We start from the raw sequence: 13,262 nt of genomic DNA on the forward strand, positions 1-13,262 counted from the left end.
AAAGAACTCTTCATCTGTAACACAACTATTGTGAACCTTACACATACAGAGCTGCTAAGTCCTTTTATGGGACACGGTAAGAACTCGCGCTATCAGCGGGCCGGTTAGCTCAGTTGGTTAGAGCGTGGTGCTAATAACGCCAAGGTCGCGGGTTCGATCCCCGTACGGGCCAGCGGTTCCCCTATTTTCCTGCTGCTCCCATTACCCCGACATAGGGACGACCGTCCAACGCAGTGTGCGCGCTTTTTCCCCCCCACGCGTCACGCCGATGTCGTTTATCTTCCCATATCGTTGGCCGTCTGCCGCCCACTGGTGTCCCTCCCAGGTCGCGTGCTGGAAGCGCCTCCGCAGCTTTTTGCCCCCTCGAGGCCGCCGTCGGTACTGTGCGGCCCCGCCCCGGGGGCGCCATTGGCCCGCGCGCCGCCGATGCCCTGACTGCGCCCCGCGCCTCCGAGAGCCGCCCGGGGGGGCGCGATGCGGCTGCCGCCCGCTGACGCCTGCCAAGATGGCGGCTCCTGAGGAGGGGGGCAGCGAGGCGCCGCCGCGCCCTCCTCCCCCCGCTGAGGGGGAGCCCCCCGGAGCCGCCTGCGGGAGCGCCCTCGGCGCGGCGGCGGCGGAGGAAAGCGGCGGCTTCCCGCCCCCGGTGGAGCTGCGGGCGGTGCCGGAGGAGCCGGCTCGGAGCTTGGCCGCTCTGGAAGGCGGCTCCGTCCTCTACGTGCAGGCGGAGGGCGCGGGGCCGAGCGCGGAGGAGCGGCCGCACTCGCCGTCCCGGCACGCCGCCACGCCTCTGGCCCCCGCGGAGCTGCGGAGGGTGATCGAGAGGGTGAGCAGGGCCTGGGAGCTGCGGGAACCGTCGCCGCCGCTCCAGGACGGCCGCCCCGAGCCCCCCCCGCCGCCGGCCGGCGTCGTGCAGAACGCGGCCCTGCAGCTGCGGAGCGTGGCCCAGCGCGTGGCCCTGCAGCGCGGCGCGGCCCTGGCGCCCGCCCGGCTCCTCCCGCGGCAGGTAGGGGTCGGAGGAATGGCCTCGCTCTGGGGCGGGAGGGTCGGGCTGCGCAGTGGGAAGAATATCTTTCTAAGCCACGCAGAGGGCACAGGCTGCATAGGGAGATGGGGAGTCGCTGTCCCTTGGGGTGTCCGAGAACCGTGGAGATGTGGCACTGAGGGGCATGGGCCTGGTCGGGGTGGGTTGGGGTTGGACTGGATGGCCGTAGAGATCTTCTCCAACTTTAATGATTCTGTGACCCTAGGGTAAGGCAGGCGGCTTCCTGCTCCCTTAGGGGAGAGGAGTCAGTGAGGGATTAGACAGAGCTAAGGCAGGAGCTTGGAACAGGGGAGAATAGGAAGGAGAAGGTTAAGAGGAAGCATGGAGCATGTGGTACCATTCATCATCTCAAAGTTTTCTTGAGCAGAGCACTTATTGCTGTGTGTCCTGGGTGTGGCGTCCAGCCTGCCTCGTGTTACAGGCTGTAGTTCTCCTGCACTTGGTCCGATTAAGGTTACAAATGTGCCTAGGTGACGGCAGTGCTCCTGTCCCAGAACCAGCCTGCTTGCAGGAAACAGTGCTGCAGTGTGACCTGGGAGAAGACTTTACATGCGTTAGTTGACAGCAGTTACATTGCTGAACATGCAGGAAAGCCATAGCTTGAAGGAAGGGAATCTTGTGCTTTGACATTAAATCAGTGCTTTGATGCATTGAAATGGAAAACGAATGATGTGCGCTCATTTCTTTATGCCTTGCTTTAAAGGTATATACATATCATATTGATAAATAGTATGTTCATGTAATAAATGCGGTATTTGTGTAATCTCAACTCTTCCTTTTTTCCACAAAAGCAGCTGGAAGCCATTTGTGTTCAAGTTCAGCCAGGACAGATGAAGGAAACAGAAAGGCCAGTGCCATCCTTGGCACCAATCCAGTCCAAAACTGTAATGCTGAGTCAGTCAGTTGGTAGAAATTCTAGCGTGCCAGGACTTGGCATTATTAATCCCCAGATAATTAAGATACAGCCTGTTACAGGACCTGAGCAGCAGCAGCTTTTCCTGCATAGTTCTTCTGAGTCTCCAGTTCAGTTGCTTATGCAGAGACCTTCACCATCTCATGGATCAGTGCCTGCGAACAAGGTTCCTACAAGTAAGGTGCTAAATGGGCAGGAAACTGCACGTGCCACAGTATCACCTGCGAGGTCTTCAAATATTGCCACGGTTGTAGCGAGCTCAACAAATACCCTGATACCATGCCTTGAAAAAAAACAAAAAGATGACAAGCTAAAAAAGTCTTTGAAAGTGAAAACTCGTTCTGGACGGATTTCACGCCCTCCGAAGTACAAGGCTAAAGATTATAAATTCATTAAAATGGAGGATTTGGCTGATGGTCATCAGTCTGATTCTGACGACTACTCTGAACTGAGTATAGAAGACGATGAGGAAGGAAAGGTGAAAGGAAAGGATGCATTGTTCAATTCTTCAAATTATAATCTGAAACCCAAAATGTTTAAGTGTCAGACTTGTGAAAAATCCTATATAGGAAAAGGAGGATTAGCAAGACATTATAAACTTAACCCTGGTCATGGACAGTTGGAGTCTGTACCTCAAAAAACACCCTTAAATAAACCTAATGGAAGTATAGTTGTGGACAATCTCTGTGGAATAGGAGAGGAAATTAAGAGTCCAGTGCATTTGAATTCAATTGCCGTCACTTTAAATAATGAAAATGCACTACCTACCAGCTTGGAAGAAACTGCTGGCTCACAGGTTGAACAGGTAAAGTGTGTTACAGCTTGGTTATGTTGAAAATCAAAGGGCAGTTTTATAGCTGCATATGGTACTCGTTCATCCGAGTTCCTACTGACAACGGTGTATTTTTGAAAAGACTGAAGGTAGAAATTTAAATACATGGGAATTCACTTGTACACCTTGTTAGTAAAACATACAAGTCTTATACTGTTCAGTAATATCCACCAGTATGCAAACTTACACACACTGCCCATTGAAGTGCTTGTAAGAGACAACAACTCAATTTTTTTGAAATTGCATCAGGAATAGTGTTCCTGCAGAGGCACACAAAATGTTCCCTGAATGTTCATTTGTCACTGGATTTCTAACATACGGTTTTCAGGTCTGCATAAATAGCCTTTTCTTCTCCAGTCAGAGAAGAATGCTGACATTGTTTGTGCCTTTTGCATGACAGACAGCAAGACATCAACTGCTTTATCAATTTCTATTACTGAAATAGAGGATTTTCTGTGGTGAAACTTATTTGGAATCAGAGTGGACTGCAGCTCTTCCCAGAGCAGATTTTGAAAGTGAGGCTTAACTTACCTTTGCAAACTAAGCACTTTCATCTTGACTCTCTGAGCTGGAAGCTACTTCAGCTGCATTTTTTCTGTGCTGTTTTAAGCTGGTCAACTCAAAGCTTCTCTTCCAAGTGAAGTTACCTCCTCTCTGACTAACAGTTGGTAGCAAGAGCTGATGCAGTTGTGTAGGGAAAAAAAAATCTTCTAGATGTAGCAATGTCCTATTTTTTAATTTTATTGGTAAAACGGAAGTTGTCAGAAACATGAAATCTGCATGACAAAGTGCCAATGCAGCAAATACAACCCCTCATCCCCTATTCTGTTCTGTCTTCTTTGGAAAAAGCACAGAATATTGAACTCAGCTGTCTGTATTATTATGTATGTGCTTCCCTGTGCAGCATTCATTTTATGCAAGATGATGGGAATTCTCCTTCAGACAGTCTCAGTACTATTACTGACTGCTGGATTGCTGTAGTACCTGCTATCTTTAGCTGGAAAACACCGATTCTCAAAGTAACTGTAACTCATTGCTTTAAACAATGCTGTTGGTCAGGCAAAGGTTTCTAGAAAGAATAGCAGGTTTACCAAAGCTGGTACATGGACAGATAGAGGAAAACAAACGAGACCTTTGGAGTTATGCTTGTATTCAACCTTGCATTTGTTTAATATTCTATTTCTTTTTTGCACAGACTAAGAATTTCATTATAAAATTATGCTGTACTTAAAACACTGCTTAAAATGATGAAAAATACTTTTTTTTTTTCTTTTAATTAAGACTTGTAGGTCTGAAGAAAGCAGAAACCTGTTGGCAGAACAACAGAATGAAAGTAGTTCAGGACACCGAGGGCCCATAACAGCAAAAGGACCTGGAAGACCCAGACGACCAAAGAGACGCGGTCGACCAAGGATGGGCGGAAGATCCAGTTGTTCTGGAAGGCTTAGCAGACCTGGTCAGTCCCCTTCAAAGTCCCTTAGTAGTGTGTCAACAGAACACAAGGTATTCAGAAGAAAAGCTAGGTTAAAAGAGGTATGGTTCTCTTCTGCAATTATTTCATAAGTATCTTTTTTCCCCACTGTCTTGTTTTTAGTTTTTGGATCACTGCAAAAATTCATTTTCAAAAGCATTGAGAGCTGATGTTCCTGTTTACTGATGAAAGCCTAAGGCATTTTCTAAGGAGAAAATATTAATGATGGCTTTTAAGGGGAAAAAAAGGGAAAATGGGAACTCTGTGTGGAAAGAGCCTTATAACTTGTAGATGTACTCTCACTTTTCTTCTGAAGAATTTCTTCTGAAGGAGTTGCTAGCTACTATTGTGCATCACCTCTGACACAGTAAAAAGAAATACACAGAACTAAAGTTTGGTTTGTAAACATCACCAACCCTTCTGCCCCCTCAAGCTCCATGGAGAAGATGGGGGGAATGGGAATTAAAATCCATGCAGCTAATATGATTTTTCTTTGTTTCCTATATGTCATTGTAGATTTTGTTTAATTTATGGCTACTAAATCTACTCATTTTGTTCTTATTTCTGAATTTGCAACATTTATGGGATTGAGTGTTGTCTGTAAATGTGGGTAGTAACTGTTCTGAGGTATTTCTCATTCATCTCTTATTTCGGTGTTATGTTCTATTCTCAAAGCTGCTTAAACATACAGTATGTGTATCCTTCCTCCAGCCTTTTTCCAAAAGGCAAACTTCTTCCTAGCTTGCGTTTTTTAACAGCAACAGCGTTATAGGACTGAGAGCCTGCTGTGTGTTGTCTATTTGAAATAGAAGAAGTAGTCACCGTGGTGTAAGGTATCTTTGTGTATCCTGCAGAGAAGTAGCAATATTTTATGTTCTGAATGTGGGCTACATTAACCTCTGTAGGCTACTTTGCTCTAATAAACTCATTATGGCTTTTGACAGCTAATACAACAATGTGATAATGAAGACTTGATGGAGCTGGCTCTCCCACGTCTTACAGAGCTTGTTACAGTGTATGAATTTCTGTTGATGAAGGTGAGATTATTATTTTATCTTTTTAATGTAAAGACATGAATTATTTTAGGGAGGAGGCTTTCATTAATATACATAAAAAGATTCCATTAGAAATGTATCTGTTTTTTCTAAGTTAGAATTGTGCAGAATGTAGATGTTCTAGATAGCACTTCAGTTTTACGCAGGCAGAATGCTGATAGGTCTTACTGAAAGTCTAACTCTTTGCTGCTTGGTTTAGTGGCGTTTCTGAAGATTCCATAGTCTTAATTTGACAGATAGTATTTTTAAACATTGAACAGAACAAAGCAGTAGATTTTCCTTTCATGTTATTTAAAATATATAGGTGGAAACAACACGTTTCTTCTCAAATTCCAGGTTGAAAAAGGTTGTCCAGCTAAAGCTTGCTTCCCAGATGTGTATAGAGAATTTGAAGAGTTGCATAATATGGTAAAGAAAATGGCTTATGATTACCTCAGTAATTCTGATTTTCTGAGCTGCCAGCAGCCTGTTGAAATAAAAGATGCTAAGGTAACAAAATGCTCTGCTTGGAATTGGGATTGTTTTTTGTCTATTTTTTGATGCTTTTTAGATGTTGTTTATATTTTCTCTGATAAATTTTTTTTATCCTGGTAGAGTTACTTGAACAAAGCATGTTTTCTGATAAGCAAAAATGGTATTGTTTAAAAGGCACAATAACCAAGCAAAGAAAAAAAGAAATCCATAATAAAACTACAGTTCTAGTCCATGGCAATATATAGACTAATAATATATAACTAGAAATATTAAAAAAGGAAAATATCAGAAATTGGCACTGCTAGAACTGATATCTGTGTATTTAGGGTACTATGAAGCTGCACGTTACTGCAAGGTGTGTTCAACATTAAAAGTATATTGTGATAGTTAGTTAGGAGGGAAAGGGCTGTATTTAAAATGAGCGACCTTGATTTAAAGCGATACATGATCTCATTGCAAAATGAGGGCAAACTGAATGCTTCTGTGCAGTTCAGTCATACTAGCAAATACAGAAGGCAGAGAATAAAGTAATACCATTACAAACCGTTATTTCGATAACTCTTCAGATTCATTGTATATACAGTTGTGTCTAGAAAGACTTTTTTGTGTTAATATGGATGTTTATCCTTTATTTAGTCTGTATTCCTCCTGATGGGAATAAAACAGATCTTTGTACATAACATATTTTTGTTTTCCCTTCTCTGTTTCCAGTAGCGAAAACATTATTTTCCATATTACCACCAACAAAATTTCTAAATGATGTGCTCGTTGTGGTTGCAAGTTCAGTGCAGATGTACCCCAGTGAGAGGAGAACATACTGGAAAATCAGAGTAGGAGAGGTAGAGAGAGAATGTTAGTTCTTATAACAATCCAGGTTAAGAAGTGAAGTCCTATGTGGGCTGTTAGTAGCCGTTAATATCTTTTCTTTTTTTTAATAAATCATGACATTCGCTGTATGTACTGAAAAACGTCCTAGAATTACTGCCTGCTCATGTGGCTATTTTGTAGCTGTTTAGTACTGACGTTTCTGTTTGGAGAAATGAAGGTGCACCAAGTGCACTGTTGGAGAAATGAAGGTGCAAGGATGCTGTTGATGCTGTCAGTCCCAAAATGGAACCTGTTTCTTGCTTTTCTTCAGTTTCAACATGCCTTCTTAGTATAGAATTATGCTCTTTAAAAGATAACAGCCTGGAGAGGTTGTATAGTAGCGAACCTACATAAAGATGAAAATAGAATTTGGAAAATACATATAAGCTTCTAACAGATCCTTTTAAATAGGAAGGCTTAAATGTTTTTCTAAGTAATGAGGAGCCTCTACAGTGTTCTCTGTTAAACTCTGCTCTTAGTAACCGTTCCTGGATTCTATATATAACCACTGTGGTCGTAATTCTTTTGAGTTTGCCTGTTAATATTTATTTTCAAATATTCCACTAATACAGAAGTAAGTAGAAAACATAGGAGGCTAAATACTAATTGAATTGCAATGATTTGTTGTCAGATGGAAATTCTGTACTTCTAGTTCAGTTTTATGAAACATATTGAGATTGGAGAGACTAACTTTCACTTGTTTTTCCTGTAACTGTTTTTAAAGGTTGCTGAATCACTAGGAATTACAGAAATAATCACTGGCGAACAAAAGATGCAAGGTGTAGACTCTTCACAGCCTATAATGAAAATGGTTAGTGAGCACGTGCCTGTGGAGACACTGGGACAAAAACGGTTAGCTGAGGTATGGAATGCTTTTCTGAAAACTGGAAATGGAACCAGAACAAATTAAAGCTTGTTAAAATAGATAAGTATTTAAAAATCGTACTAGTATTTTCTGACTTGGATTAAAGTGAGGCTTTCATGGTATTCAGGGTTCGTAAATACTCAAGTAAATACTCTCTTATGGTGTCACAGCAGAGCATGTGAACTAGCAGGTTAAAGATGTACTTTGGGTTAATGCTCTGCAGTACTCGAGACAGAATCTCAAAGGTTTACATGTAATAACATGATACAGAGAAGAATCCTGTTGAAGCGGCAGTAAATGGGCCCTATGGGAAGAAGGATCCTCAGATTCTAGTGGCTTCTCTACAGAGCTTCCCTACGGCAGGCTTGGGCACCAGGGAAGGGTTTGCACTAATAATTGGTTGGTAGAGGTGTGTGAAAATAGTTCCGTTCTTTCTAACAAGTCAGTTTACCAGATTTGGTCTCTTGAAAGCTGGAGCAGGGTAAGCTCTATCTCGTTTTCTTGAAAGTCACGTCTCTGTGGTCCCTTCCCTCAACCATTCTATTTTTATTTAATCTAGACTTGTTTCTGGTGGCAGATAAATAAGACTAGTACTCTTTCATTTTCTGCCTGTGGTTAGATTTGAGCTGATCTGTTCTTCATTAAGCAAACAACGCTGGACAAGTTGTTCACAGCCCTTTACTCAAGTTGGAGAGAGAGTTTATGGCAGGTGTCATGCAATACAGCTAATCACAAAGCCTCAGAGAGAAGCTTTGATGTTAATGCTAGGGCAGTTTGTTTCTACCAAGTATCAAAATCTATCAGTGGTAGTTCAGCAAAGTGTGAGAGCTGTGTTTAAATCCTTACCTCTCAGGAAGTTCTTACTTCAATGCAAAATCTTGTTTTCAAGGATAGTACTGCTGTGAAGTGCCTAGAGGTAGTTTGTGTTCTTTTCCAATATTGTCAGCTGTTATGGTGGCACCCAGTTAATTATCTCTTGTATTGACAGAGCTCAGGGGAGGAACTGTTGCCATCAGCCAAAAGGACCAAGTTAGAAGACGTAATGGAGAATGTGAATAATGCTTATTCCAGTCAAGATGAAGTGAAAGAAAAGAGTGGAAATTTATGTACACTCTTTGAAAAAGATGGTAACCTCTTCACGTTTTCCAATTCTGTTGTGTTCTTGGAGGAGCTGAACGAACCTTTGTTCTTCAAGCTACTGTGGTTTTTGTCCTAAGGTTTCATTTCTCAGCATGCTTCCCAAGTTCTTCAAAAGCAGCTTTTTAACTGGAAAGTCCTCACTGGCAAGAGGGGCAGTTAAGAATGATGCACAGCACAGCAGTAGCTCAATTCCAAATGCATAATAATTAGGTCATTGCTACTATTGCAGCATTGGGAGAATAGTACCATCTTCTATCGTGTGCTTCCCGACCTCCTCCTGTCTGCGCTGTCCCTTACAGTGGCTAAGGGCCACAACCTCTGTGCTAGCAGTGCGAAAGCAGTGGAAGAGGAAGCAATGTGTACGTCCTTCCTCTCGCTGCAGCAGACTGCAAGGGTGGAATCATCTGAGCTCTGTGGATCCTGGGGGTGGGGAAGAAGTGGTGGAGGTCATCCCGTATCCCAGGGGAGGTGCAGGAGCTAACAACTGACACTAAGACAATATTCTGCGTGATGGTCTTTGGACGCACATCCTTATTTTTCTCCCTTCTTTTTCTTTACTCCCCCTGCTCCTCAGGTTGGCAGGGTAACAGTGGGTTAGAGAGAAAAGCGAGATGGGTCGCCCCCTGCAATCTCCCAAAACTCCACTGGTCTTTAATCTGAAAGCGTTTCACTATTCAGAGGCATTGTGATCACTGTTGTGAAGGATTCCAGCCCTTTCCCATCTCTAGTAAAATGCGTAGTGCTTCCATCTCTGTGCTTTGTGCCTACCTTTTTGATGTTGCTACGGACTACTTTTCTTTTGCTCTTTGCATGTCTTTGTTAATGGTTGCTTTCTTGTTTTATTTTTGTGTTGTTACCCACTTCCCTGTTCCACTTCACTCCCTCAGTTTAATTTTGTTTCTCTGAAAGGCTCTCTGCATGACAATGCTTATTTCTTGTTATCGTACAGTTTTCTTCTTAGCTGTGAGGTTGTGGGTTAGGTTGTTGCTTTTGATTTAAAAGAAGCTTTGTTTCACTTGCACAGGCTGGTAGGACTTCTGCTTGTTTACAGTACAAGAAGTTAAAATAGTCCTTTTTGAGTTGTTAGGTTTCCTTTCTTGTGCAGTGGTATTTTCCATAACAAAAATTACCTTTGTTCCTTTTGATCTTCAGTTATAAAAACTGACAGCTCAAGCTCCTGCTACTTAGCAGTTATTGTTCAGCTACCTGCTGGGTTTATGAGAGCTCTTAGTCCAAGTCGTACAAGTGGTAAAACACACTAAATTCCTCCTGTTTTGCCTGTCTTCCTACTGTTTTCTGTCTCAGGCTGAATGTGGTCCTGGGTCTGCTAACGCAGCTCATTAGTCACACAGTAATTTAACTTCTCTGAATCTGGGATAAGCTTGACTTCTCAACAGAATTTTTACCAAGTTTAAAAGCTTCTGTCAATTTATTAATGGTAATGAGGATGGGCAACTGACAACCTTGTGCCACATTCCTTGTTGCTTAATGTTACTGGCTGTACGCTAGATGGGAAAAAAGAGAAGTTTGACTTTTAGCCCAGGTTTTTTTCAAGATATGCTACTTCTAATGGAAAGTCCTTTGGTACTGAAATACACAACAGTATTTTGTTATCCAAAAAATACTTTGAGTATTTTTATGCTGGCCCGCTCATTCCAGTGCTCTGAAACTCTTCAGAAAATGCTTCAGGCTTGCTAATTTGAGAGAGGAAAGGAGGAAGATAGTCTGGCATTTCCTCCAAAATTATCACTGAAAAAATGTTTTGGACATACAATATGAGACTGCCCAACAGAACAATATTTCTTTCAACTTTTCAGGTCTTAATCCATTAAATGGAGAAATCCTGCTTTCAGAAGATAGAAGTATCACTTGCTGCACAACTGGAAGCATGTTGCCTGCAGAGGAGGAACATAATTTACTTGTTGATTCAGAAGTTAGAATCGATGCTGAAAATTCAGGTACCTTCTCTCAGGCTGTAGAAATGAGGATAGAGTATTCTCAACCTGTAGACAGACAGGGGCCAGGTATTTCAGTGGACACATCTCTGCTACATACTGAAATTGTATTGCCTGTAGAAGCAGATGGTTCACCAGAATTATCGGAAGCACACTTGGTGAGTCAAAACACAGCAGGTGGACTGTCAGCTCCCGAACTCTGCAATTCTGTGTCAGAGCATGCAGTGGGCGTTCAGAGCACCAGCTTGTCAATGAGTGAGGAAAAGGGTCTCGATCAAAAATGTCAGACACCTCAAGAAGAAAACCAGAATTTTGCTATGAAAGGACAATCTGAACAACTTCATGATGCTGGTATGACTGAGATGCAGGAAATGGAAAAAGCTTATTCAACACATGTGCCAATAAACTATCCACACGGTGCTCAGGCTGAGTTGCACCAGAATCCTATGCAGGAAGCCTCCCTGTCTGCTGGTGTGAACCATGACTGCGCTTATAATAATGTGAGTCAATTTCCCTGTGGGACAGAGGAACAACACGAGCTGGAGAATACAGTTACTGTAGATCAAACTGTAGCTTTTGAGATTACTGATGAGAGCCATGACTTTTTGACTCAGGGACACGAACAGATTTTTATTCAGACTTCAGATGGGCTTATTTTGTCTCATCCAGATACTGCTGTTTTGTCTCAGGCAGAAGGTATTGTTATTGTAACTGATTCTGATGGTACTACAATGCACATTCGCACACCTGATGGGATACCTTTGGAAACTGTGGAAGCACTACTGGCAATGGAAGCAGATGGCCAAAGCGAAGATGTTCTGCTCTCACAAAGTGAATTGGAGCCATAAATTAGAATACTACAAAGTCTTTCTTCTGGGAAAGACCGACTATATAAAATGTATATTTTTCTAATGTGAATAGTGAGATAATTGAAATTTAACTTATTTGTAAACTGTTTCTATGCCCTATACTTTTTATAACTTATGTTTATAAAAATCTAAAACCACTGCAACCAAAAATTCTAGAATTAACATTGTTCTCCTTGCTTTGTATGTTGGGGGGGTGGGTAGAAAGTGGAAATCTGTCAATCCTAAAACTGTTGCACTATTCCCTTTTGTTACACAATTCCTTTTCTCTCTAGCCATCTAAAAATGCAGTAAGCTGTACTGCTTTTTGGCAGTGATGTGCTGTGTACTGGCAAGCCTGTGTATGGGTAAAATAAAAGCTATCTGAAAGTATGCATTTTCTGTGCTGCTGAGATTACAAGAAAACTGCTGTATTGCACTTTCTTAAAGCTAGGTTGAATATTCATTAGTATCTAGCCTTGGTGTGCACAACTCTGCCTGGAAAAATGAGCGGTTTCAGATACAATCCGTGCTTGTGCACTCTGGGAACAATGTGACAGCCTAACTGATCTGTATTTAAGTAACAGTAGGCTAAGCATCCACTGAGTTAGAGACAAAAATAGCCTCAAACAAGGATTAATTTGTACTGAACTACTGGAAATGTATTCAAGTATTCTTGCTAATGTTGTCCTAATGTTCAGCTGTGCATTGAACACTTGCTGTTACTTGGACAGAAATGGGAAGGTGCAAAACTACTGAACTTCTATAATAGGATACCAAATTCTTTTTAACTTTTAGGGCTTGGTGGTTTCTTTTATTTCTTAGATTTATATTATCTTTTCTTTTTCCTAGATTTATATTATTTTTTTTTCTCCATACAATGCATCTCATAAATTCTAAGCTTTGGCCTTTCTAGTTATTCTACACTGCTCTGTACTGTTTAATCATAATAAAAACTTAGCCTTGACTGTAATTCCTGTTTCTCTATGCAGAGATAAAAGTTGTCATGTTATTTATTACCTACTGCTATCCTGTGTGGTAGTGAAGTGGCATTTAATGATTGGATGATATTTTTGTGGACGTTTTCTCGCAGCTTGTTTTCCAAGCCACTGACTTTCCTTTCAAAAAGCTTACTGAGTAAAAAGGATCAGCCCTAAATGACCATTATCTTAATTTTGTTTGTGAACTCTTGCAGATGTTAATGAAAACTGATAAGATACAATATACGTGTTGCCTCATTAAGACTACTGAGATAATTGGACAAATCAGCTAAAAACATATTTAATGTGTAGAACTGTTCTTAAATTAAATATTCATAGCTATTAAGGAAAAACTTACACTAACATTGAATCCAAATGAGAGAGTGAGACAATTCAGATTAAACTATCTGCCCTATAATATTCCATTTATTTATTAATTGCTTGGTTGCCTGAATAGAAGGTCAATTTATGAATAGGCAGAACACTGCACTTCTTGCAGGGTTGTGAAAGATGTCATTATATGTTTGTGAGATCCTGTCTGGTTCTTAAGTTTATGGAGGTTTTTTTGGTTTTGTTTTGTGATGCATTTTTGTTTGTTGATTTCTTTTTTTCTTTTTCAGGAGCCAGTAATGGTCATTGCCTCACAAATGAGGTAATGAAGATACCATGCAAAGCAAAGTTCTCCAGTTTTTCCAAGTCTTTGATTGCAGTAAGCAGTTCCTTACTACGCTTTCATACTATCTGTCTAATAACTACATTTGAGGGCTAAAATGTAACCATGAGCTTTATATCAAAGAATCTCTGCAGCGATGATTTTGCAGCA

At 41.6% G+C, this 13,262-nt stretch overlaps 1 protein-coding gene and 1 non-coding gene across 3 annotated transcripts; both read left to right on the forward strand.

Moving 5' to 3' along the window:
- TRNAI-AAU lies at positions 99-172 on the forward strand. Its single transcript has one exon. It is a non-coding gene; the product is annotated as a tRNA-Ile (tRNA).
- ZNF839 (zinc finger protein 839) lies at positions 125-12,432 on the forward strand. Of its 2 annotated transcripts, none has more exons than XM_021401217.1 (8): positions 125-1,003; positions 1,834-2,760; positions 4,069-4,320; positions 5,203-5,295; positions 5,650-5,802; positions 7,379-7,516; positions 8,508-8,646; positions 10,477-12,432. In XM_021401217.1, the coding sequence occupies exons 1-8, from the start codon at positions 269-271 to the stop codon at positions 11,460-11,462; spliced, it is 3,423 nt and encodes a 1,140-aa protein (XP_021256892.1). In that variant the 5' UTR covers positions 125-268; the 3' UTR covers positions 11,463-12,432. The 2 variants fall into 2 exon arrangements, with proteins under 2 accessions (XP_021256892.1, XP_021256893.1); XM_021401218.1 differs by having other exon boundaries at positions 1,837-2,760.

The sequence above is a fragment of the Numida meleagris genome, chromosome 6 (assembly GCF_002078875.1).
Source record: "Numida meleagris isolate 19003 breed g44 Domestic line chromosome 6, NumMel1.0, whole genome shotgun sequence".
NCBI classification, from domain to species: Eukaryota; Metazoa; Chordata; class Aves; order Galliformes; family Numididae; genus Numida; species Numida meleagris.

What these genes read in the sequence shown, in the direction of transcription:
- ZNF839 (XM_021401217.1), top strand. Translation starts at nt 269, where the DNA reads ATGTCGTTTATCTTCCCATATCGTTGGCCGTCTGCCGCCCACTGGTGT. An exon ending in GAAAAGCTAGGTTAAAAGAG is followed by an intron (nt 4,321 to 5,202) that starts GTATGGTTCTCT and finishes GGCTTTTGACAG; the next exon opens with CTAATACAACAATGTGATAA. An exon ending in TACACTCTTTGAAAAAGATG is followed by an intron (nt 8,647 to 10,476) that starts GTAACCTCTTCA and finishes TCAACTTTTCAG; the next exon opens with GTCTTAATCCATTAAATGGA.